General features: G+C 34.2%; 1 protein-coding gene across 2 annotated transcripts in view; it reads right to left on the bottom strand.

Annotated features, from left to right (window-relative positions):
• Positions 1 to 194: 194 nt before the first annotated feature.
• LOC129954038 (hexosaminidase D) overlaps positions 195 to 26,750 on the bottom strand; it is a 115,610-nt gene continuing 89,054 nt past the window's right edge. Inside the window, exons 2-8 of one of the 2 annotated variants that reach the window (XM_056067669.1) lie at positions 15,991 to 16,149; positions 15,373 to 15,918; positions 2,181 to 2,324; positions 1,374 to 2,122; positions 1,111 to 1,311; positions 691 to 1,000; positions 195 to 612 (exon numbers count right to left, since the gene is read on the bottom strand). In XM_056067669.1, coding sequence (XP_055923644.1) covers positions 430 to 612; positions 691 to 1,000; positions 1,111 to 1,311; positions 1,374 to 2,122; positions 2,181 to 2,324; positions 15,373 to 15,918; positions 15,991 to 16,149 — 2,292 coding nt within the window. In that variant the 3' untranslated portion in view covers positions 195 to 429. The remainder of the gene's footprint in view (positions 613 to 690; positions 1,001 to 1,110; positions 1,312 to 1,373; positions 2,123 to 2,180; positions 2,325 to 15,372; positions 15,919 to 15,990; positions 16,150 to 26,750) is intronic. The other variant, XM_056067668.1, reaches the window with a different exon arrangement.

Here is a 26,750-nt window from a genome sequence, read left to right as displayed (position 1 = left end):
ACATGCTATATGTGAGTTTATGAGTCTCACTAACTTAAGTTCGCTCTAGTAGTAATGCTCTTAGGGGCTTAGGCCTCAATCGACAGCCTCATCAAATATGAATTAAATCTACTAATAAATAATAAAACAAAACAACACATTTGTATGTATTCTTAATTTTATTGTAATTACAAAGCTTTAAAAAATTAACATTACTATTTTTTATCATTGCATTTATTTATTTTTATTAACAATTTAAAAAAAATCAATTTTAATTTAAACTTAGATAATATTTTGTTAATTAGATATTTTATACATTAGGCTTATTTAATTTGTGTTTGTGTGTAACTGTAACTGTGTTATGATGTGAAAAATGTTAAGAGAAGAAGATTTGTTAAGATTCATAAAGTTGTAAGTTGTAACGATTTAAAAAAAATATAATATAACAAATTATTTATTTTGCTGTTGTTTATTATTGGGAATGAGATCAAATTGGACGAGTTCTCTAGTATACGGCAGTGGTCTTCTTGGCCACACTTGACGCTGTAATAGACTGTGAGCTTTTTCAATATGTTTTCGAAGAGAAACAATTTGCGGGTAAATATTTTGCTCAATAAATTCTGCTATTGTGTGCTGCAACGAAAAGAAATAAGAAAATGTTAACTTTTTAACTTAGTTTTTTTTTTTTTAGAAGTAAAATAAATAAATTACTTCATCAAAGACATCAGCCATAACGCTGTGTGCTTCTTTAGCCATTGTTGTTAAATCGTCAATAAACGAGGGAGTGTTTGCTGTAAGCTCATGAACACGCAATGGAGAACTGAAATTGTGCCGAACATTATAGTCAGACATCCAAGCACTTTTTTCTTGAACATGAACTAAATAGTTTTGAACTTCGATTTGTTTGTCGTAGAGGCGTAACGCAAATTTGTATGTAGGACTTCCCGGATACGTGCATGTAGTGAAAAGCTTACAAAAATGAGATTGGCTCTGTAGTTCAATCCATGGATGTCCAGAACGACTAAAAAAAAAAACAAAAACATTTATTAAGATCTTTTCGAGAAATAGTAAACACCTCGATATGGAATTTCTAAAACTTTTGATTGATATCATTCGGTTTTCATTACTCACCGACTATCTGCATGAAATGCACACTCTAGCACCTTTAGAATATCATTTTCTTTCGGATCAACTTCAAAGTAACCTTTAGATACTGTTGCCAGGGATATTATCAAACTGGGAATACCAATTGGTAAGAGCTCACATAATGTTGCAAAATGATCATAACGTTGCCAACCAGTCAATGCCAGTCCCTTAAATCCTTTGGAAAACCTTAAAACCAAAGCGTTAACTAAATATGCTTTCAAACAAAAGCAAAAACAAAATAAAATTACCTCCCACCCTCTCTGGCAATGACAGCAAGCCATCGCATATTATTGTCCAAATGCCTTTGTAAAAAAGGTATCATAAGACTTTCGCCAAATGCACCTTTAAAAGCCGATGCTCCCCATGCAGTTGGGAAAACTTTCGAGTACATATCCCATAACTGAGGTTGTATAAATCTATAAACATCACTGGCATAGACCCAAATCATCGGCTCTACATATTTTCCGATATGTGAATGTTGCATTTCACTTAAAGTCATATCACGGAGCATATCGTCCCAGATAACAACTTTCAGTTGTGGCCATTTCGCTCGCACAAAGCTTGAAACAGCTGTCACATGCGATAGGAAGAGTTCGTTGCGAGAATGTTGTCGACATTTATCACACTCACCCATGCGGGCGACTTCATCACACCCGATATGAATGTGACTGAATCTCAGTGGCTGAGTTTGATGTTGATGATGATGTGATGCCTGCGGACGTTCCCGTTGATGCTGTTCGGGCTGATGAGACTGGTTGTTGTTCCCATGCAAATTACTGTCTCCAACAACATTCATATGAAACTCAATCACTTGTGTCAACATATCTTGAAGGAAGGACATTGATACTTTTTGGCTGGGACAAATGGATTGAGGCGATTCAGGAATTTCCCGCATATGTTCGAATCCCTGTAGCTTGAGAGCAAATTCCATATGCCCGAAGGTTTGAACTAGCGGCATCGCTGTTAAACCATGCATCGCAACTGATTCCAAAAAATCCTGCAGTAATACAAAAAATATATAAAACTTTGTTTGAACTATATCACATGCCACTTACCTTGAGTTCATCAGCTTTGTATGCATTTAGGGCGGCCAAGGGCTGCAGAGAACCAGTATAGGGAAACATATCTTCATATTCAATGAGAAGGCCAGTTGCTCCCAATGTTTTCACAATTGGCAGGAGTCGTTTGAGAAAAGATAACTAAAATAGAATTAAAATGAAATTTGAATAATTGGTGTCAAACAAACAACAAAACACAAACTCTGTCATCTCGAGACATTGTTTTTGCAAATATTTACACATCATAATATATAGTAGCTTCTAAAAATGTTTTATTCATGCAGAAGGAAGGATATGCTTCTCAACTAAAGGGGTTGCTGGGTTAGAAAGTTTCTATAACTATCTTGTATATCATTAGCCTTGGGCTGGGAAGGGAAGGGAATTGAATTGCTATTGCAGCGTTCCTATTTTGTTGTATGCATTTGCACAAATAAATAGAGTTATTCGATTGAAAGGATAAAAAATTAAATTAAGGCATTCCCTTGAACAAAGCACAGGTCATTGAGCAAACTTGAATCGATTTGTATCATGTTTTTCAGGAGTAGATAGAATATTATGCATATAAGGTAATATAATACAAAGAGAGACACAAAAAATAAAGGTGATTTCTTGTAGGCTTGAAAATATAGCCATAAAAAGAATTATTGATTTTTGTCTTTTTTATTCATAGTCAAAGTTGGAGTTAAGTATTGAATTGTTGATGATACATCTTTATTTGAAAACATTTTAAGAGATTAATTTTCAAATGTTTTGATTTAAAAAGTGAATGCAAATAATTCATTAGGGATTATTTTGTACATATATTTTTCTTGTTTCCATTTTTATTAATGCGAAGAGCGCTGCAAAAATTCAAAAAGTCCAGAAAATGAGAGAGGACTTGATATGAAGAATTTTTAGGCTTTTTTGGAAGTAGTTTTTTCGAATTAAATTTTCGGGAGTCTATTATTACTATCGCTATCAGTCTGCTTCTCGTAGATGCTAGAAAATATTTTGATTTTAAAAGAGTCAACAAGACTTACAAATTGTTACAAAAAATAAAAACCTAACAAAAAAACAATACTAAAACTTGATAAAAATTTACTTTCGACTCAAATAGCTTTTCAAAAATTAAAAATATTGCCTTCAAACTTTTTTTATTGCACAGAAAATATTGTGTTCGATAGATTTACAAACTAAACTATTTCTTTAGATGACAAATCGACAGGCGGGATGGGAAGTTATCAATCAGTGTGGATCGCATCCCAGCCTCTTTTTTTGTTTTTAAGTTTTCTCAAGAACTAATAAATCTTAAAAATATTTGAAGATCAAAAATGTTAAATTTTACTTTAAAAATAATTTAAAAAATAAAATATTACATTTTGTTTTTTTTTTTTTTTTAATTCAATATCTCAAAAATGGGTCAGTATTTTTTATCGAAAATCAACAGTTTCTTAAATATGCCATATTCAAAAAATTAACACAAAATAGTTTAGAGGGTTTGTGGGTACATTTCATGCAAAAATGTTACAAGTTTTGTTGAAACTTAAATTTTTTTTCTAATATAATTTCCTATTTTGCGAAGAAAATTACAAAAATATACTAGATGCAAAAAGCCAGAAAATGAGAAAGTATGCCAGAAAAATTTGATCTTTTAAAACAATGGCTTATTTTGGTGTATATTGTTCTGATGCAATTTCTGGCAATCTAAGTTATTACTACCATTTTCAGCCTGCTTACTCGTTGTGGAGAGCGTTTAAAACACAATCGGCAGTCATACAAGGCTGTACATTGAGTTCGAGTCTGTTCGCCTTGTTTATTGAAGATCTTACAGACCTCTTACCAGGTTGCATAGACTTCGCCGGAGAAATAATAAAAGCATTGCTGTTTGCGGACGACAATATTCCTTTGGCAGCATCACCTGAATATTAAACCGCCTGTTTCAGTATTGTCAGCTTTGGAGTTTGATGGTGAATCTTAATAAATCCAAAAATTTGATTTTTAAATGAGGAGGAGGCCGCAATTCAGTGAAAGAAAAATGGTTCTATAATGGAAAGGTCATGGACGTTGTCACGGAATTCAAATACCTTGCAGTTAACTTAACGAAAAATTTGAGCATGGTAATTCATCTAAGAGAGAAACTAGTTACTTGTTAGTGTGACTCTGCTAGACTTTTTCCTGTGGGGTTTCTTGAAGTCGCAGGTCTATGCAAATAAAAACCACAATCGATCGATGCCCTGAAGGTGAACATAACACAGGCCATCGCTCAAATCTATGCGGAAGTCATTGAAAATTAGACCATTCGGATCCGTGCCACCGTCAGAAGCCGAGGCGGGCATTTGAATGATGTCTCATATTCCACTCTTAATGAGATCCTTCCCCCTTTCAAATAAAAAAATAATTTTGTTATAACCTCACACAAAGCTTGTTTTATTCCATTTCAACATCTACCCTTTACAACTAAACAGTATGGCTCGTTTCACACCACATGGTTGTTACCGTACCGAAAAAGAGAATATACGCTTTCACGTTTAGCAACCGTCTACTGCCACTACAGTATACGGCAGCTGGACGGCGGCGGCGCTATAAGCTTAGTGGCGTACGTGACGAAATGCATGTTTTCACATCATACGTATAATGTGTAATTAACCATTGATCCGGTTTATGCCGTCGTTTTTTACCGTACGGTCAAAACCGTGTAGTATGAAATAAGCCTATGAGCTTTATATGTAGTTTATAAACGGTGATTTTTTAAGAGCTTGAGAACTTTTTAAAAAAAAAAACGCATAAAATTTGCAAAATCTCATCGATTCTTTATTTGAAACGTTAGATTGGTCCATGACATTTACTTTTTGAAGATAATTTCATTTAAATGTTGACCGCGGCTGCGTCTTAGGTGGTCCATTCGGAAAGTCCAATTTTGGGTAACTTTTTCGAGCATTTCGGCCGGAATAGCCCGAATTTCTTCGGAAATGTTGTCTTCCAAAGCTGGAATAGTTGCTGGCTTATTTGTGTAGACTTTAGACTTGACGTAGCCCCACAAAAAATAGTCTAAAGGCGTCAAATCGCATGATCTTGGTGGCCAACTTACCGGTCCAATCCTTGAGATGAATTGTTCTCCGAAGTTTTCCCTCAAAATGGCCATAGAATCGCGAGCTGTGTGGCATGTAGCGCCATCTTGTTGAAACCACATGTCAACCAAGTTCAGTTCTTCCATTTTTGGCAACAAAAAGTTTGTTAGCATTGAACGATAGCGATCGCCATTCACCGTAACGTTGCGTCCAACGGCATCTTTGAAAAAATACGGTCCAATGATTCCACCAGCGTACAAACCACACCAAACAGTGCATTTTTTGGGGTGCATGGGCAGTTCTTGAACGGCTTCTGGTTGCTCTTCACTCCAAATGCGGCAATTTTGCTTATTTACGTAGCCATTCAACCAGAAATGAGCCTCATCGCTGAACAAAATTTGTCGATAAAAAAGCGGATTTTCTGCCAACTTTTCTAGGGCCCATTCACTGAAAATTCGACGTTGTTGCTCGTTAGTAAGTCTATTCATGATGAAATGTCAAAGCATACTGAGCATCTTTCTCTTTGACACCATGTCTGAAATCCCGCGTGATCTGTCAAATACTAATGCATGAAAATCCTAACCTCAAAAAAATCACCCTTTATAATTTGGATCGTAAATTGGTTAAAATTTGATGTATTTGTGCGGCGTGATTGGAATATGTCTGGATTTAGAATTAATGTGTGTTCTTGCAATTTTACAAGGTCTTTAAGTTTCGTAACAGAATTTATGGCACGACTATGTACATATATTACACACATTTCATCAATGACTTATTAGCTTCATACTCATAGCTAATTAAGAACCTAATTGCATCTACTGACTTTCATTATGATTTTTACGAACACTCAACAGGACAACACGTGCCACATTTTATTAAAAGCAACATTCTATTCCAATGAAATAGGGTGGATGGTGAAATCCGACTACAAAAGGCATAAAAGCAGAAGCTGCTATGCTGCTAAAGCCTTAAAATATCCACCATGAAAAAAAGAAACCTACATAAAATAAAGCGCGACCATTTAATATTATTTGCCCGGCAATAATATTACAGGCAGGTCAACAGGAAAGGAGTAAAATGCAATTCAGCATAGCAAGTAGGCAAACAAATTGTCTCAATTTGCATTTAATGAGGAATATAATTTGTTTATTGGATAAGTCGACTAACAACATTATAAAGTTAATTGAATCTATATAATTCTAATTGGTCATAGGTATAGTAGTCAAATGCTGTTAGGGGGTAGTAACACCCTGGGAAGAAATATGAATTTATTGAGATTCAAGAGTGAGATGGTGCTTCATTCGTTTTCCAACGAAAGATCGCAGACAGTTGGTTTTGACAAAAAATAGAAAATTATTTCTTTCTATTTAAAGGGTGGTTTAATTTTAAGGGCCGATGTGGAATGTGATCCACACCTTAACGTCAAACTTTTTAATGCATTTCATTTGACTTTTCTCAATTTCAGATTAAGTCAATTTGAACCATTTAAGGATACGAAATTGAGCAACGCGTTAAAGTAATTCAGGCTTATTATGCAAATGGGCGTTAAAATCAAAGTGCATATCATAGGTAAGGTTAGGTTATAGTGGATGTTTGTGATGGAGTAGTACCCATTTATGCCAGTTTAATGGCCTATTGTGATACCAAAATTTTGAAACTTTCTTCTAATCTCAATGAAAACAGTTTGAGTCCTTTACGAAACGTGAAAGGCTGATTTTGCTTATATGATTTTTATTGTTTGCATCGTTATATAAGAATTCTCCTAGGTAGTTCTAGCGGTTTTGAGCTAGAGCAGGGTATATACACAGAAGGTGAAGAACTGTTTTCTCCTGTTCCTCTTCCATACAGCTTCTTCAAAACTCATTTTCGCCCAGCACTCGGCTATGACACCGGTTATCGGGCTTATATGGGATTTGCTTAGAAATAGCAAGCACCTTGATCGCTTCAAATCTAGTGTAGGCTAGATGTTGTTTGTGCCCTGAGACTTGGTGATGTTACTCCACTTGATTTTTGCAATAATGTACCTTCATGTAGCGATAGATATGCTAGCATCTGCAAAACGTGTTAGAATGGGTTGTACTGCACCCAGCAAAGGTTAATATGAAACTGTTGTGCCATCTTTATTAGAGATAATCGACAGTTTTGGACTGTTATTGAGTTTGTAAAGACAGAGTCCAGAGATTTTATAGCGGCCTGACTATCTGAGAAAACACGGATTTCAAATGTTGATATCGCGTTTTCTTTAACCCAGGACAAGACTTCTTGCATATCATGCACTTCTTAATTTGTTCGGTAAATTTAATCGAAAAAAAATGAGTACACAAATGGAAAAATCGTGTAAAAATGTGAGCAAACAGGGTCTCTAGGAGATCTGAAAACACCAGTCATATAGCTCATACTGCAGAAAATATTCCTCGTGATTGTGTTGCTGAACAGCCGTCCATCTCAACTCATCGTCGTTTTAACATTATGTCCATGAATAAATATGAAATCCAACAACAGTTCGACGCGATGTATTTACTTGTTTTAACAGATGTTTTTTTTTATTTAATTGGTGAGGTAAGAATTTTATATTTGATGTTATGTGGAATGTGTTTTAAATTTTCTTAATTCAGGTTATGTCACACTTTTATGTGTTTTTTTTTTTATTTGAAAAACTAAACTACTAAACAGCAGAATTTTTATAATTATTAGATTTTATGCAATATTTTTAACGTTCAAGAATGGCTGTATATTGTTACATTGTTAGGCAAGATATAGCTCCATGCCACACAGCCCGGTCCATAAAAACTTATTGAGGGAACAAAACATCCCTCTGTTGGACTGGCCGGGAAACAGCCCTGATATGAACTCAAGAGCTGATGAAGAGGGAAGTAGCTAAAGATGCGGTCACTTATTGAAAGGGTAACTCAAGTGTGGAATCACCACCCAGGAAATGCAGGAAACAGTCAAATCATGCATTGACAGTATGCAGCGTAGAATTGAGCAAAAGGAGGTTCAAAAAATATTGAAACAAATTACAAAAATAACAACAACAATACTGAAAATATTAGTTAAAAACAAATTCTTTAAATCTGCCTGGAAATCATGATTTTGCACAAAATCTAAAGCACGTCTAATAATATGGCCAGGGACTGTATAGTTAAATTGTTAAGACTTGGTCACTTTTTTGAAATTATAAAAATACTTTTATGAAAACGTCATCGTATTTTAAAAATACAAATATTAAAACATTAAAAAAAAGATAATTTTTGGAACGTATAATTGCACCTGGATCAGAACTCTTTATATTACCTTTAAAGTTAATTTTTTTTTACATTTTTGTTTATATTTTTACATAATACAACAAATGTCTTGATCGGACAATTATAACGTTTTATTGAATTATAAAGTGTATTATACGCAATAACTAATGTCGCCGTAGCCACTAAGTGAAGCATTACTTACGAGCTGACCCGACACACGTTTTTTGTCATATTTTGCTAGAAATAAATAACTTATTGTAAGTGTGTAAGGATGTGGTATATAAGTAGGAGAGGTATAGAGCAAATGCCAATCTAATTGAAAACTGAATGTGTTTGAATTAATTTGGCACATAGTGGGTATAGTGGGGATTCGTGGTAATAATATATTTTAACATCGAAATTTGCCATTTAGAATTATGGCTTCGATAGCATTTTTCATTAAATTTTTAATTACTAATCGCGTGCCGTTGCACAACCGTAGTGGGTTCAAATTACATAGGAAAATTACCGGAGATCCAACCTTCAGTTGTAAATTAGGCGGTGGCATGTCTGGTAAATGCAATGAGTTCAAAAACTCAGTTGGATAATTTACAGCTTCAGTAGCATCACAAACTGTATCAATAGATTTGTATGACACCAAGTCTCCTGGTAACAAATGTTACATTTTGGGGTTTAATTCCTTAACATCTACATTTTTTGCTGGTGAATCAATAATGGTGCAGAAATCGACCGGTAATTTTATGCATCCAGTTTCACCTGTAGTAACTTTTCCGTCGCCAATTGCCAACAGTTGTTTTGAGAATGTTTTAGCTCTTGAAGCATTTGAACATGGTTATTTACTTTTAGTTGTAGTTTTTCAACATTACGCCAGAGTGGTGATGATTTAAAACACTCGTTGATCTCATCAGCGTACGTTAAACGCTGCAAGCAAATGATTGTGTGCCTTAGTGCATTCCTCCCAGTTGATAGTTTTACACTGTTTCTGCAATGTGGCCATGGATTATTGTTTTTTTTTTTTTATATTATAAACCGCGTCTGGATTATTTTGAATATTTAGTTGCAGTTTAAATACTGAATGAGCTGTTCTGCCTCAATCCAGTAAAGTTGCCGCATTGCCAGAAGATGCAACAGCCAATGCGAAACCATTATTTGATCGCATTTTAGCAAGAATTATTGCACTTACGTCCCTTCTTTTCAAGGTCATGGAAACACTGATAAATGTTTAGCTTAAGAAATATCTTGAAGAACGGAAGCTTCTTAATGACCGGCAGTATGGCTTTCGTTTTCGTTGCAATAGATCCACTGGTGATCTTATGGTTTATCTCACCGAACAGTGGAACAAATATTTACATCGTTTTGGAGAAAGTAAGATTATTGCACGAAGCTCTCTTATCGAAAATGCGTGCATTTGGTATTGATGAATCCCTGCTTTGTTGGGTTAGAAATTACCTTTCGGACCGTTCAATTCAAGTAGTCTTGGACGGGTTCAAATCTGATATCCACAAAATAAACGCTGGTGTGCCCCAGGGCTCCGTTTTGTCTCCCACACTTTTCCTTATTTTTATAAATGATCTTTTGTCTGAAACTTCTAACCCACTTAATTGTTTCGCTGATGACAGTACCCTCAGCTTTTCATATTCATTTCTAGATTCTCATCCTTGTTCTTCGGATGTGGACTACCAACGGCAGCGTATGATGACCTCATTAAATTCTGATCTTAACAGCATTGTCCAATGGGGAATCAAAAACCGTGTAGAATTTACTGCTTCGAAAACTCAATGCTCTCTACTGTCACAGAAGCGTAACCTTTCCCCTATGCCACTATCCATGAGTGGTACTTGCATCGAGGAGACCGAACAGCTTTCAGTCTTAGGTATGTGCATTACAAGCCACTTGTTGTGGAGTGATCACATATTTGACATCGTCAAAAATGCTGCTAAGTGTTTAGGTTTTCTTCGAAGGTGCAAGAAGTTTTTTACTCCTACTGATCTGGCTATAATCTATAAAGCCTATATTCGTCCGAAACTCGAGTACAATTCCCATATCTGGGCAGGTGCTCCTATAATCTACTTGAGTCTCCTAGACAAAATTCAAGAGAGAGCTCTAAAGATGATAGGTGACCGTTGTCTAACTGAAACTTTTGTATCTCTCGAGCACCGTCGTAAGGTTACATGCCTGTCATTATTTTATCGCTACTTTCATAAACAATGGTCTAATGAAATAGCCAGTTGCATTCCTCCCTTCAAACAATTCAACCGTAACACCCGTTCCTCTAGGAATGGTCATCAGTTTGCTCTTGAGCCCAATTTCGGACGTACTGTAAAGTACAGAGATTCTTTTTTCAGTCGCACCACACGAATGTGGAATGCTTTACCAGACTCAATGTTTACCACTCATTACAATATGCAGACATTTAAAACCAATGTGCATCGGTATCTCCTTTCTAATCCTATCCTCCCTTCTTCATTGCTCGCACTGTGATTAATCATGATAAGGGTATTCATATCCCCTTGAGTGCACGTATAATATAAAAAAAAATGCATACCGAAATGACTGAGTGCTAAGTTGGCAATGATAATGCAAAGATCCTCAATAGCAATCAATGCTTCATTGTACATAGCGTCACTGAATACTACGTAAGATCGATGCATCGTGTACGATGTTGATGCAATTAAACATTAGCACTTAGGAATATAAAAAATAGATAAAAAACTATTCTCAGACCTTCCGAATGTATCTGCAAAATTTCATTGAAATTGGTTAAGCCGTTTCGAAGGAGTATGGCAACTAACATTGTGACAGGAGAATTGTATTTATTAGATACATTTTGAAACAACTTAAAACATGATATTTTTCTGTCAAATTCTTATTAGTATTATATAACAAAATCACAAAATAAAACAAACTTTTCAGCCCACATTTTTATGAATCAATCGTGGTGAATTCACTTTAGGAGTGCCTTTGCTTTGGGTGGAGAATTTATATTAGCATAGTGGTTGCATGAATTGAAATTTCAGCTTGTAGGTAAATAAGAATGACAAATTGGTTTCCGGTCTTTATATAAAGTGTCTTTGTGTCCAACAATTGCACCACTCACGCTAGTTGTTTATGAATATTATACTTAAAGACTTACATTTAAACGTTAGCAAAGTGGAATTAACTCAAGAACTAGTCAAGAGTTCAAGAGTCTCCAATGGTCAGAATAGTAGCAAGAAATAGCGACAGTGGATGATCAATTTTTGAAGAAAATTATCTTAGTGATGAGGCACATTTTCACCTCAGTGGGTTCGTCAATTAACAGAATCCGCATCTGGTTTAAAACCAATGCACCCACAAAGAGTGTCTCTTCGACCGTTTGGTGCGGTTTATGGGCTGGCGGCATCGTCGGGCAGTATTTTTTCTCAAAATGAGGCTTGTCTTCTGAATATTGAGATGACAGCGAACTTTGTATGGCCCGAATTCAAAGGCAAAGATGTGGGCGATATGTAGTTTCAACAGGACGCACTGTGGTCCAGAATCGACATCCAAAACGAATTTATTCAAATTTCTGACATATAATAATTTGACCCAAACCCCTTATAAATCGAGTGCTAGATACCGAAACTATGTAATAACGCATTAAGTTAATGACTGTTGTAAATATTTTAGTAGTATGGCAACACCAACCATAACAAATTCTTAACATTTTACTTATTATCAAAACAAAGAGTTACACGCGTTTGCAGATTTCGTTACGCCATTGAACGTTTATCGGTGCATTTTTGTTTGTTGTGATTTCTTAATGCTTTAAATATTATATCTACTATAAAAAACAGTAAGCATATGTTATATATTTTTAGTTATTCCGTTCTTTAGTTGTTATAGAATTTTTGATGAAAAGTTAAAATGTATCAAGTCTTATAAAAAATTGCAGATCATTGCAGATATTACTTACTTTTGTATTAGTTAGTACATGTATTAAGAAATATAACGGAAAAAAAATTTGAGTCCCCGCGTTGCCCCAGTATTTTATTTAATTTTTTTTTCAGAAATGGTTGCCGAAATTACGTACTTAGAATTATTTGAGGAATGGTTAAAATTCAAAAATTTAACTAGGGCTCAATGTGTAAGATCATTAGAATTGCATATTTACAACACTAAGCACCTGAAAACCGAAGGTATTGAAAGTAAGTTGGAAAATTTTGTGAAAAATGTTGAATCTCGTTGGAAAAAACCAAATAACTACCGACTTAGATTTTTTAAACTAAATAAAACATGGCTTGAAACCAGAATGAAATTGTCTGTTAACGAGGGTGTGGATAGTCAACCTGGACCATCAAAAGCTGGAAGGCCATCAAAAAATTTCCTTGATGCTGGTATTAGATGTCAACAAAAAAAAGTACAAAATATGGTTGTTAATAATTCTTTGGAAGAGCTTTCACGTGCAACTCAATCTGCGCTATGGAAGAGTGGTAAGCGAGATGCCGCTCATGTTGTTAAAGAAGCTGTTGAAGAATCAATGGCAACTATAAAAAAAAGTAGGGCCAGAAAAGATTCAGACAAAAATATACCTATACCCATGTCTCCAGACGAAGCATTAGCGCTTATAATAAATACAAAATCAAGTAAATCTACCTACTTATCTTATAGATTTGCTGCAAAAAACTGCAACGCAAATATTTATCCACCATGGTACAAAATATTATCAGCTAAAAAAAAATGTTATCCTGCAGAAAACAGCATTGTTGTGACGAACATGAGCGTGGAGATTAAATTACAAGATTTCACAGTGGTCCAGAAGGCACATTTAACGCGAATTAATTCTTGGCTTTGTAAAAACCACACAAAATGACAAAAAATCATTAGTTATGGTAGTATTTGGAAAATATAATTAGCATTTTACAAAAATAAAACTATAATGCTAAATACTTCATTTAATAAAAGGCAATTAATTTGAGTATTAGGAGCTTATATTTAATTCTACATTAGGTGCTTTGAGCAGATCATTGCTTCTAGTTCCATTTTTTTCTTTTTACAAAATTTTCCCTGTAAACTTAATTCAGATATGATCGGATCTGATGACAACAAAAAATAATTAAAAAGATCAATGTTAGTATGCTTTGCTGTATCTTTTCTGCTTCTATGTTCTCTTATGAACTTAAAATCTTTATTTTTGGCCTCTTGTGCTTCCTCACCTAACTGTCCAATAGGCAAAATTGCTTGCTTAATAACTTCAGATCCATGAATTAGCACTTTGTGAACACTTGTCGGCATATTATACCACGGATACAAGGACACGTACTGTCTTGCAGTTTCCAGGGAATACTGATTAAATTTAGTAACATCTATTTCGTATCCAGATGAAATGGATTGCAGAATAATATAAAAGCGATAAATTAAAGAGTCATCCAACCCCGTCACTTCAGCCGACTTTTTATAATTTTCAAAAAAAGTTCTTGCCGTATTACCCGTATTCGTAGATCCATATCCAGGTTTCGGCTGGTCTACAATGATGCCCAATGCTTGCCTCAATTTATAAACGATGTCCTTTTTCCTTGACTCTACTAAACTTTTATTCTCACCTCTGACCTGCTAAGATTTGATGTGCAATCTATATGAAATATGCAAGCAACATTCAAAGAACCTTATCCAGGAATGTAAGGTTGACAGTCCAAAGTCTTGATTTTCAACCCTGGGATTTTTTTGGGTTACATTTTGTAAATTGTTCATTTCTGATGGCTTAGCTAAACATATGTAACAGCTTTGAGTAGACTTCGTATCGGTCAATGTGTGACAAACCTTGCCATCCACCATTGTAAGCACAAGATTAAAGTCGATATTCTTACCCTGATATTGATAGCTCTGCAAATTAGCGATTTGTTTTTGAATGTTATTGACCTCTGATTTAGTAATTTCTGGTGTTTCTTTGGCAAAAATAAATTTAATAGCTCTGCAAAACCGTGTGGAAGATGGTACTTTATTTTGCCATATAATATTCGTATCATATTGGCTATCGCGCAGTTGTAAGGGCACTAGCGATATTATCAAAACAGATGAGTCTCCTGCTGATGACCTATTATGTTGTCTATAATTACTTTGACCAGAGCTACCATCTATACCCCATTTACAAACCAGAGTGAATAAATTGCTACTTGATGTCAGAAGTACTTCTTTTTGAAGTTCACATATCCTGTTTGTTGTCAAATTAAGCAAGACGGTGCCACTTGTCACACTGCTAACGAAATAATGGCTGTTTTTACCGACAAATTCAATGGCTCTGTTATCCCACGTGATGGCGATGTTATACTTCCCTTTTTGAAGTTATTTGAAAGAAACAGTAAACTTCTATAAGCCAGTAACAATTCGCGGCGGCCATTTAGCCGATATTTTGTTCCATACATAAATGAACCATACCAGTATTTCCTAAATAATTTGCGTTTTATTCAGAATCAACATTGATCCTTAAAATGTAACCACCCTTTATTTAACTAATATGAATAAAGCTTTAAATGCGAGCTCATAAATCTATTATTCTAGAGATTCTTATAAACTCCAAAAGAAATTATGAAGGCTTTATGGACGCTCATCAAATAGATTAAATTTCCTCTACGTTTTATCATTCTTCCAAACTTTATGTATACATCAAAATTAATTTATGAATACAAAATTGAAGGAGGTAATAAAAAGAAACACGGTAGTCAAACAAAAAGGTTTAACATTCGCTTAACCCAAAATTCATACCACGCACCCTGACGCCAACCCTGAAACATAAAATTTAATTTGAAGAATCCTTCATTCCTTAGCCTAACCTAACCTATCCGCATTCATTCCAACACTCAATTCTTTCAACATAACAAAGATGGATGAAAAAAATATATAAAACCTATCAAAAATCAAAATCACAAAAATAAACCATACCTTTGGTGGTGCGCCCTTCAAATCTAAATGCACCAAACGCTCGTTAGGCGGATGAGGTCCACCAGGACCGATACCAGCCATAATTGGTACTCCCATTCGCTGTAGTTCATGTTCGTATTGGGATTGACGTTCGGCAGATGATAAAATTCTTTCGTAGTCCATGACGTTATCGTCGTTTTGTACTTTTTGTTTGTTTTGTAGGATTTTCAAACGTTCCTCCTCAAATAGAAAACTTTCACCCAATGCAGCCCCCCCAGCTGATGATTTCTTTCTTCGTTCAACCAACGAAGTTGACACTGGATTTTGGGTGAATTTCACAAATTGTACACTTCCAATTTTATTGTTATTATTTGATATTTTATTTGCCTTATTATTTGACAAAGACGACAACGATGAAGAAGCACTATTCGATGATGATAAGGCAGCTAATTCAGATGCTGAAAGGTCACTTGTTTGTTGTCGTTGATATCTCAGAACGCGATTAGCTTGTGAAATAAGTTTTTGGATGAGATATTCGTTCTTATTAGATGCACCGCTATTGAATTCCTATGTATTTAAAGAAAGAAAGCAAGTAAGTTGTTGTTCTTAAGGACGTGGAATAAATTCAAGTTTACTTACTTTTATAAAGAATAATTTGTCCCGACCGTTTGGCTCAGTTGTTGAGTAGGTTCCATTAAAAAGTGCCCATGTCCAGAGGCCTAGTAATAGTAAACTGGACGAGATAAGAAGTACCGACAGTTTTCTTCGCCAAAGTAGAGTGAAAAAATTAGACTGCATCTAGAAGGAAAGACAAAAAAAGAACAGTTAAAAGGTTATACGTTTTCAAACATTTTTATAGGTAGAAAGTATATAATTCCTATCTGATCCTAACGAAAGTTTGTAAGGGATATTTTATTAAATATTGTAGTTAAAAACAGATCGTAGTACCCGTGGCGTGATGGTTAGTACGTAGGACTGTCATGCCATATTTCTTAAGCTCAATCCCTACCTGTGTCATCTAAAGTTTTTTCACGGATACTGCCTCTTGCGAGGACTTGACAAATCCTCCAAGAGTAATTCTTCTCTTTCTGACATTAGCCGTTCGGATTCGGTTTAAAACTGTAGGTCCCCAACATCCCTAACAACAGTACTCGCACACAAGAATGGTTAGAAGTTGAAAGTAACTAGGACCTGGTTCTCTAGCTACTGCGTTACCTCATTTTGTTATTAAACGGATCGTAAGATTCAGCATAGTCTTAAGTCAAGCCGATGAACTGTCACGAGACTTATTCAATATCGTTCGGGAAAGACATTCTGTAAAACTCAATAGAGGCACTAAAAGTTCGTTCAATTACTGGATACGGCGATGATATTGACATATTAGGAAGGTCAGAGCGATATATCAGTGGCGCGTTTTCCGTTTTTGAGCATTGCGACGGAATTGGAGAAGAATGAAAATTATATTTATTTACTAATAAACTAAAATAGTACTCTTTTTGAATTATCTAAACTTAATATTATAAAGCTAATACTTTTGTTTTTTTTTTCTCTTTGAATGCGGTAATCTCAGTAACCGCTGTGGATAAATCGATCGAAAACTTTAAGGCCAATGTACAGGCCTACATGCCTTAGAAGTGTTTCAAAACTTATTAGACACCAAGATCTAACCGGAACAGCTGATAAAATTGGCGAAAAGCTAAATAGGTTTTACTTTAGAAAATAAAGACTGGTACAGTTAAAACATAAAGGAGAGTAAAAAGAATTGCAAGACCAGCAGCTTGAAAATTGGCGTAAGAGCAAGTCTCTCAACACTTTTGAATTCAGAATTCGAAAAATCTGGAAAAAGAATGGAATCACAAGGTTTTTCCAGACGAATAAACATCATCACAACTGTGAAGAAGGTTTTATTGAAAGCTGTAAATTATTATGGAATAGTTAAGTTTGAAGTAGTAAAATCAAAAATTACTGCAGCTCGGTGTAAGGGAAATTCGGAAAAAAATGTTCTTAAATAATCTTATATTCTTTGACTCATAATCTTGGCCCACCAACATAATAACTTTCTTCAATAACTATCGTACTCATTTGATCTAAACAATATTAAATATACTTGGTAATGGTTAGTATCCGCAGTTAATGGTTGTAGTCAGCAGTTTAAAGCAATGAATCCTTAATTTCGTGCAATAAATTTGTAGTTGTAGGATTCATTCAGGGACAAATTCACGAAATGATTAAAAGTAAATGTGGAAGTACCAACTACCAAACTTAACAAGAACCAAATAACAATTTTAATTTTTGTACCTATTCAGTTGACTCAAACAATTTTTTTAATTTTTCCTAGTAGAAAGCTTTGCAAGTGGACAAAACTAAAAATTAGTGCTTGATTTTGAATCATTCTTTTCAAAATCTTTTCTTAACGTCTTAAGGAAGTAGTTAGCACCAATAGATGGGAGAGACAGTTCTGTGTATTCAGTTGAAGTGACGATCTTTTAAAAATGGCTTACTATACGGGGTGTCTTATAAGTAATGGTCCAAACTGTATATGCTGAATGATTTGGTAACTTGTCTATACCGCATCCTAAAGGTTTTCCGCTGTTTTGATGAAATTTTCAAAAACACTTACTTTTAGTCGGTTTTTCAATCACCCTGTCCACAAATGATTTTTGTTTTTACTATATGTTAATATTTTACAATCCTGAATAAACATTTAATATTTTTGCATCAAAAACTTCAAATTTTCGGCACTATTTTGTAAAATATTAATAGTTAAATAGTTTTATTAAACAAAATTTTATCACACAATACTGGTTATTGATTTTAAAAACTTGCTTGATTGTTTAGCTTTTGAAAAAAGTATAAAACATTTAAAAAAGGTAGATTTGGTTCTAAAATTGTAAGCATTTCATTTTTATAAGTTACGATTTAAGAAACAAAAATAAAATTAAAAAAAATCGTTCCTGTTAGAATTTTGTATTCCATCACTAGATACATCTTGTTTCCAATTCATTGAATTTGTGAATTTGCACAATATTCACAATTGGCAGGAAGAAAATCCACATTTAATACGAGAAGATAGATCTCAACACCAATTTAAAATTAATTTGTGGTGTGGAATTTTAAATGGGCAAATTGCAAATCATAGGACCCTTTGAATTGCCCGACACACCAAATAGTGAAAATTATTTTGAATTTTTGGAAAACAAAATCTTTTTATTATCAGATAATATTCTCGCTTCTCCAGACCATGTGCTTTTAGCAAGATGGATGTCAAAAGTTTTTTGGACAGAAGTTTCTCCGAGCGATGGATAGGTCGTAGTGGAACAATAACATAATAACATGGCCCCCCTAGGTCAACAGACTTGAATTTATTAGATTTTTTTATTGAGGTTACCTAAAAGAGGAAGTTTTTGTACATCCAATACATCCAGTGTTATTGTACTTAGGCAGAAAATTGAAGTTGCGGCTGAGGAAATAAGAAGCTTAAGACATGCCAGACGTTTGAAACGACAGTTTTTAAAACGTTGTCGAGTATGTTTAAATGCAGCTGTAGGGCATTTCGAACATTTGCTATACAAAAATATGAGTAGAGATATACCCTTTTTTAACTACCCAACAAAATTAAACACCTTTCTACCTTTAATGATCATGCTTTACCAAAATTCTGGCCTCTTACAAAATTCAAATCCCTGTATTCAAAAGGAAACAAATAGTTTCACAAATTGCATTCAACCATTTTTATGTGCGATCAGTGTTGTTAGGCATGGAGGCAACCTTCAGTTTTAAGTTGAATTTGAACGGCTAGTTTGAAAAAAAAAAAACACTTTTCATGTTTAGAATTACTTTTTGAGGATTTGTCAATTCCCCGCAAAAGGCAGTACCCCTGAAATAGGTAAGGGATTGAACCCAGTACCCGTAGTCTGGTTTTCATTGCAAAACTGTCATTTATAGATTTTTGGGTGGGTCCTATAAGAAAGGACTTGGCTAAATATCTCCGCTTGGCAAGCATTACTTTTGTAAATACCAAATAGAAATCGGAATCTTTTACTTACGCTGCTTCGTGAAGTCAAGACATTTTTAGTTATTTTCTTAAATTATTTGTTCTGTATGAAATAAATAAGTACCGCACTATTATAGCTTAAGAGCTTCATTAGTTTAAAAACGGCGATAATAAAAACAGCCATATTATTTTTTTTTAGGTAAATACTGGTTTTATTGAATGGATACAAATAATATTTAGTATATTTGCTAGCTCTTTATTTCAGAATTACTTAAAGTTACCTGTGGTGTATGGATTCATAAAGTGCTATCAGATAATTTAGTGGAATTCGGGCCCCGAATTTGAAGAAGCTCTCACTATCGCCCGCCTATTCTAAAATGATGTGGCTTTCTTGACTCTTCCTTTTTGGTAGTTGTATAAAACATTTTAACTTCTTCTAATTTTCCCTACTATAAAACGGATGGTTTTTCCGAAACCCCAGTAACCTCGAATTTGGCCTGTTTCCTTTTTGATTAGACGCTCACCTGTCTCCATACTTCTTGATTCTATCAAATTTATAAACCTACTAAGCTCCCAAAAAATCAGAGCATGTATCCTTTTGTCTGATTTAAAACACGCTAATAGGTAAATAGGACTGTTGCGCCATCAAATTTATTGTATTTAATAGGTAAATTTAGTCCTTGTCCCTATTCACGTGATACAAAAAAACAACTTAATCCAACATTTTTGTTTGCAATACAAACTAAATAGATTCATTCCACATTTGGGTTTTTCCAAACGGGTTTGAGAATTAACGTCAAATAAAAAACTGTCCCAATCCAAGTAAAATGAAGTGTAAATAAAGTATGAAGGTCACGCCACGTTACGCAGTTAATGTAATAAAGCTAATTTTATGGCCATTACATTAATTTATATGTTTTATTCTTTCTTTAAGTCCACACGTATAAAAAAAACACCGGTTGTTTTTGATACTTTAATTTTCTTAAATGTGAAAAAAGAAAATGATATCTCTAGAGTTTCTGTATGTAAGTGAGAACATCCGATTATGATTACCAAATCAAATTAAGAACCATTTACACTGCTCCCGGATACCATCAAGATAATAACAAATAACAATTCAACTGCAATTTTTTTTAATAACCTAATTTCTAACAAAAAGAAAACTACATCTATCACATACTGTTGACACCAGAACATGTGTAAGGAATTCTCTCAACGAAATGCCTTACGGATGTATTCCTCCAAAAAGCTAAACAAAAATTCTGTCATATATTCAACGTTGAAGCGTCATAAAAATGATATTAACAAAAACAAAAAGAAGAAAAACGTCCGTCGCCAAAATCCAAACATATGTCATAAATTTGAAAGCTTTGTTGGCAACATCACAACAAACTTTATTGCCAGGATTCTCTTTTATGTTTCATTTTCATTATTCTTCCAGTACTTTGGTATAGTGTTCCAGTTTTGTGTGTGTGGATCTATTTCTCTAGGACGACGACGCTCGGGTGATTTCTATTAAGAAGTATGCACTTAAATAAAATCACTATTTAACGTGACGTTGGAAGTCGTTGGAAGCTGTTGTTGTTATTATGGGGATGTCACATCGCTGTATAGGTTCTTTAAACAGGATTTTTGATTCCAAATTCTGCAACATAAGAACAATAAACATGAAAGTCATGCTTTTCAGGTGTTAACGTCTTAAAACCTCTAAGAAATCGGCATCTTGAATTATATTGATCTTCCCATATAATTCAAGATGCCGATGGACCATTTGAAACGCAGGTGTAAGTTCTACGATTGCGCTTTAGAGAAGTTGCGCTGAGATTATTTTGTCTCATTTAGCTTACCCTTATTATGCAGATAAACACAATGTAAGGATTAGGAAAGGGAGAGAGGGTTTGAAAGGAGATTTCGGATTCCTGTCTATTGCAATGACTGGGACAGAGTGTGGTAAGGTATTCCACATTCGCGTAGTACGGTTAAAGAAAGATTTTCAGTAAATGAAAGTATAACCGAAGTTCGTCTCGAGGGTATACTGATGGGTGCTGAGCATTCCTAGAAATGCGAGTATTAAGGTTGAAATGTTTGAGGGAAGAAATGCAGTTTGCTATTTTTCTAGGGCATACAAACTAAAAATAAAGTTAACAAGAAACTTTACGACGACGTCTAAGCGAAGTGAATGATCCTATGATGATATTATTACCAAGAAATTTAAATAGTCTATATTTAATAATATCCAAGAGCTTAAGTAAGATGCAGGAGCACCAGCCCAGAGATGGTTTAGAAACATACACGTGTAAGTCTTGTGTTATTGATAATAGCTTATTCAGAGGTGGAGATAGCCTTCTTATTCCCCATTGTACAATGCCGTGTAGATTGGAATTTAATAAACTTAGTATATTTTTCCGTTGCAGGTCTCCATCCGAAGAAGAGTCTTAAAACGAATATGAAAAGCTACTAGTACTATCGTCAACAAAACAATGTATTGGAGGCAGGAGATCATAAAAAAAAATGAAAAAGATTGTTGGAGACAGAACAGAGCCCTGACAATGAGATCACCAATGGATCTATTGCTGCGAAGGCGGTACTGCTGTTCTTTAAGAATCCTTCGATTTTTGAGATATCGAGAGAGTAATCTGTCGATAATTGGAAGGTGATTAGGATTCGCATATTTTAAGAATGGGTTGAACAAATTCTAGTACCCGTGGCATGATGGTTAGTGCGTTGGACTGTCATGCAAGGGGTCTTGGGTTCAATCCCTGCCTATGCCACCTTAATTGCAAAAAAAAAATAATTTTCGCGGGTACTGTCTCTTGCGAGGAATTGACAAATCCTTCAAGAGTAACTCTTGTCATGAAAAAGTGCTTTCTGAAACTAGCCGTTCGGATTCGGCCTAAAATTGTAGGTCCCTTCCATTCCTGACAACAGTTCTCGCACACAGGAATGGTTGAGAGTTGTAAGTCACTAGACCCTGGTTCACAACGGAATGTTGCGCCACCACATTTGATTTGATTTTTTGAACAAATTCTGTGCCCCATTTACTCGGAACGATACCTGAGGTTTAGGACAAATGAAATGTTTTTCAGAACAATAGGGGGGATCCCATCCAAACCACCGGATTTATGTATGTAGAGATCTCTAAGGACTCCCGCAAAAAATACGAGTGCGAAAAAAGATTGGTCCCATAGAATCATAACACTCACTGGCATAGTTGAATTGGAAGCGAAGTGCCAAGTGGAAATGATAAATTTCATCGCAAAATCTTCCTTAGAGACGAAGCTCATTTACTGGTCTAAGCGATAATTCACATTTAGGTACTTCAAAAATAACCAATTCATCCACAAAAAATTGAATGGTGCAGTTTGCATGGGACATATTTTTTTATCGACTATACCGATCGTCAACGTACTGTTATTGGCCAGCGTTATAGCATAATAATTATAGGTTATTTCAACAAGATGTTACCACACAGCAAACTATTAATCAATTTAATGAAGAGTAAGTTTAATGAGAGTGTTATCTCAAGATATGCGCCGCCAAGTTTTTGTAATTTGACACCTCAAGAATATTTTGTTTCGGGCTACTTTAAGTCATTGGCTTATACCAACAAGCCGATGACAAGTTAAAAGAGCTCAAAGCCAACTTTGAACGTGCAATAGCAGCCAAGTCATCGAAAATCGAGCCGAAAGAATGGTCCGCTTCAAACATTCTCACAGTAGCTTTATAAGCAAAGTCGAAATTTATTCATAAATGTTTTAATTATAAATTCGAAATAACTTTACGGCTTCTAATTTATCAAAAAAAAAAATATTTTGGCGTTTTGCCCTCAAATGGTTTGCATTTACTTTTAAAAAAATGTGTCAAGTCCTTATTGTGTTGTACAGTGTTTTCTACGTTCTTCATAAACTTGATTCTTATCAAGGCGACGTTTTTTCGTCGTCCATAGCTCAAGAACCAGAAGAGTTATCGACTCCAAATAAATGTTGTTAAGCAGATAATAATGCAGAAAGATATAGAAATTACTCTCAAAAAAATTGCGTGGGTGTTTTTTTTTATCATTTCAGTTTAAAAAAAGGTGAAAATTGTGAATAACACTAAATATCTCCCGAACCAATGACGCTAGGGACTCAAATTAAATTTTATATTATATATTGTAACGTGATACCAAGCCAGTATATTTTTGTAAATCAAAAAAAAAACTGAAAACAAAATTTGTCACCTCGAAATTCAATTATTAGTAAAAATTTAAGAAATGCTACTAAAACTGGTAAAAAATTGTTTTCGACTACAAATCTATTTAACAGAACTAAATTTTCGAACTATTTCCTTATATGAAAGATATTGTTGGTAGTTTCAAAATTTTTAAGAATAATTCAATTGACAACTTTTAAACCCAACACGAAAACCTACAAACCTCAAATCGACAGACGGAATATGAAGATATAATGTGTGTTGCATCCCATTCTTTTTTTATTATAAAAATGACGCTGAAGATGACTCGAAATAGCGGACCCTGACGGCATAGTTGATTTCGAGATTTCTATTTAACTGAAAGACAAAATTAAATAAGATTACCAGAAAGAGCGAAAAGATGAGAAATGACAAAACGACGCACTTTTGGAAAAAAGGTCGTAAAATCGGTACTTTTTTCACAAGTTTTTTAGTGTAAACAATGGAAAAGTATTAAAATAACATTACAAATTTAATTCCGACCATAGCCATACATGTTATGCACAACAAATATACATTTTAAGAAACAGAGACATCGGATTCACTACTTTTTATTTTTGTTTAAATTTTTTAGCTGGACAGTTATTTTTCCAAGTTTTTTACCAATATCAATAAATTTTTACTGTGATATTAAAATGGCTCAACGCAGTAAAATGACAATTCTTACATAACATTTTTTGAATTTATTCTTTGGTTATCCCTCGCAACTTCATTTTTCGAATGTACTGTAACTTTTTAAAATATAGGTACTGTACGATTAAATCGACAGTTCACACCCACACTCACCCCCAAGACTCTTTTATATACTAAATGACATAACACCTGCTATTTTTTATCATGCCTTCACTTCGGTTCCAATATTATACATACATATATGTACGTACAAATTTAAAATTGCTATCTGCCCAGATGACTTTTTGTGTGTTTTAACACCAAAGATTTTCGACACTTTTTTGAAGGGCTTATTATTGTAAGCCCATCGTCGAAACTTTTTTTTGTTTCTCAAATTGCTATAGACTCCTATTAATTTACCTCCTGGGAACTGTTAAGGGTGGTAAAAAATCGACAATGTGCTTCCCGAAAACAAACAAAAAGAATCCTTCCAAGTACACACAACTTTATGGAGCAAACTAGGTGAATTACGAGTACGAGTATGTACGCTTAATATAACTTGTGCACATATTATGTTACACACAAGTACTCGTAGTATTAACTGCTTGTAGAAGTTTTTAAGCTGGAACAATGCCAGACAAGCTATAGTATATTGAAGTTGGAAGTTATAAATAAAAATAAAGGAGGAGGAAGGTTGCAAAGAAACGAAAATGCCAAAGTTGAAGTAGAACATATGTTTGTGGTCATTATTCAACATTTTCTTGTTCAAATTATGTTTTATGAAATACCGTATTCAGAATTTTAGGTATTACATAAGATACAAGTACTCATTTATTTTGCAAAACATTTTTCTTATTACTTCTCCATAGACATCACATAATGTATTCCTTCATCCAGGAGGAAGGAGAGCATTTTCAGAAGTGTTGTTTTCATAACTTACACCTACAATCTACATGGAAATTTAAAGTTCTATGCATCTAATTAATTTCTCAAAATTAGGTAGTTAACATAAATACGTGTTTGGTGAAATGCTTCAAATACAAAATTTTCTATATTCTTAGCTTGCTACGCCTGGCATTACTCGCGTACAGAAACATTATGATGGTGGCAATAATAAAAATAAATGAAGTATTTAAAGAAAATATAACACGTTATCCTTATTACATCAGCTTCCAGTGAAAGTCCCGTCAAAATAGGTCTAACCAATAATTTAAACTAATTACTGGCGAACAAAAAAAAGCTTAAGTTTTAACTTGGATTTTAAAAGCCAAAGCTAGATTTTGTAGGATTAAAAACAAGCCTTTGCTAAACACTATAAGAAGTTTTTCTGAAGTAGGCTCTCACCCAACAAACTTCCGAATGAATTTGACTTAGTTGCTGCTGAAGCTAAGTACCACAATAACTGTTATAATATCTTTCTAAGGACAACTACGGGGTATAAAGGCGGTCGTCCTGAAGATGATTCAGTGAACTTGGCGATAAAGGACATATTTCAATACATTGAAAATAATGATAATTGTCAATTTTCATTAGAAGAATTGAAAGACATTGGCAAAAATCCAGCTATAGATAATAAAACAATTAAAAGAAGATTGAAGTTAAAGTATGGTGAACAAATTATCATAACTGAGAAAAAAGGGAGTTTAACAATAATCTGTTAAATTGACAATCATTTAGATATTCTCAATAAAGCTTGGTATGAAAATAAAAAAATTAAGATGAAGAAATAATTGTCGAAGTAGAATTAGACAACCTATTCATCTTCGATCATTAGCAATATTACCATTTTTTCAATCAATAGGATACCATCTGATCAAACTTTCTTTGTTGCAATGGATCGTGGAGTATACCTACTGGGGAAACCACGTTAAAAAAAAATACGACAAGTACATTACCTCATAGGTGGTGTGGAGTTGTGTGCAATCTGAACTTTGTAATTTTTAAAACCGCGATATCTCACGAATGGTGAGTCTTATGAGAAAAAGTTTCTGGACCATTTTTGTAGAGAATTGTGTGGTCTACAAGTTTTGTCTGATCTATTTTCACGATAAAATTTATCGTTTCCAAGAAAAATGGAAAAAACCGTAATTTTGTATGTTTGACCATGAATAGAATTTTTCGCACAAGGAGGATCGAAAGGGATTTTTGACATTTCAATTGTAATGAGGTATTTAACGTCTCTCCCAATTTTCAGCTCTATGCGAAATTTTTGCTAAGTTATGACTTATTTTTGTCTTATTAACTGGACTATTGAAGGTTATTGTATGGCAGTAAACAAGGTTTCCTTTTTTTCGTATAAAAAAGAGTCTGTGTCTTTGATGGATTTATTTTTATTTTTCAATTATTGAAAGAAATCTGAATAGTATTTAGAGATAGTTGGTTTCAATGCAAAAACCAGTTGAATCGCATGTGTCATCAGCAAATGTTGCAGTTTCACAATATGGTATATAAAAATAGACCTAGAACTGACGCTTCGGGAACACCTAAAGTGATATTATTTTCTTCAGTGTACCAGTTGTTCAAACAGACTTTAAATGTTCGGTTTGAGAGAAATGACAAAATA

Source organism: Eupeodes corollae, chromosome 1, assembly GCF_945859685.1.
Source record: "Eupeodes corollae chromosome 1, idEupCoro1.1, whole genome shotgun sequence".
Classification (NCBI taxonomy): Eukaryota; Metazoa; Arthropoda; class Insecta; order Diptera; family Syrphidae; genus Eupeodes; species Eupeodes corollae.
The sequence above is the reverse complement of the archived record's forward strand: the minus strand, read 5'-3'. Positions and strand labels throughout refer to the sequence as shown.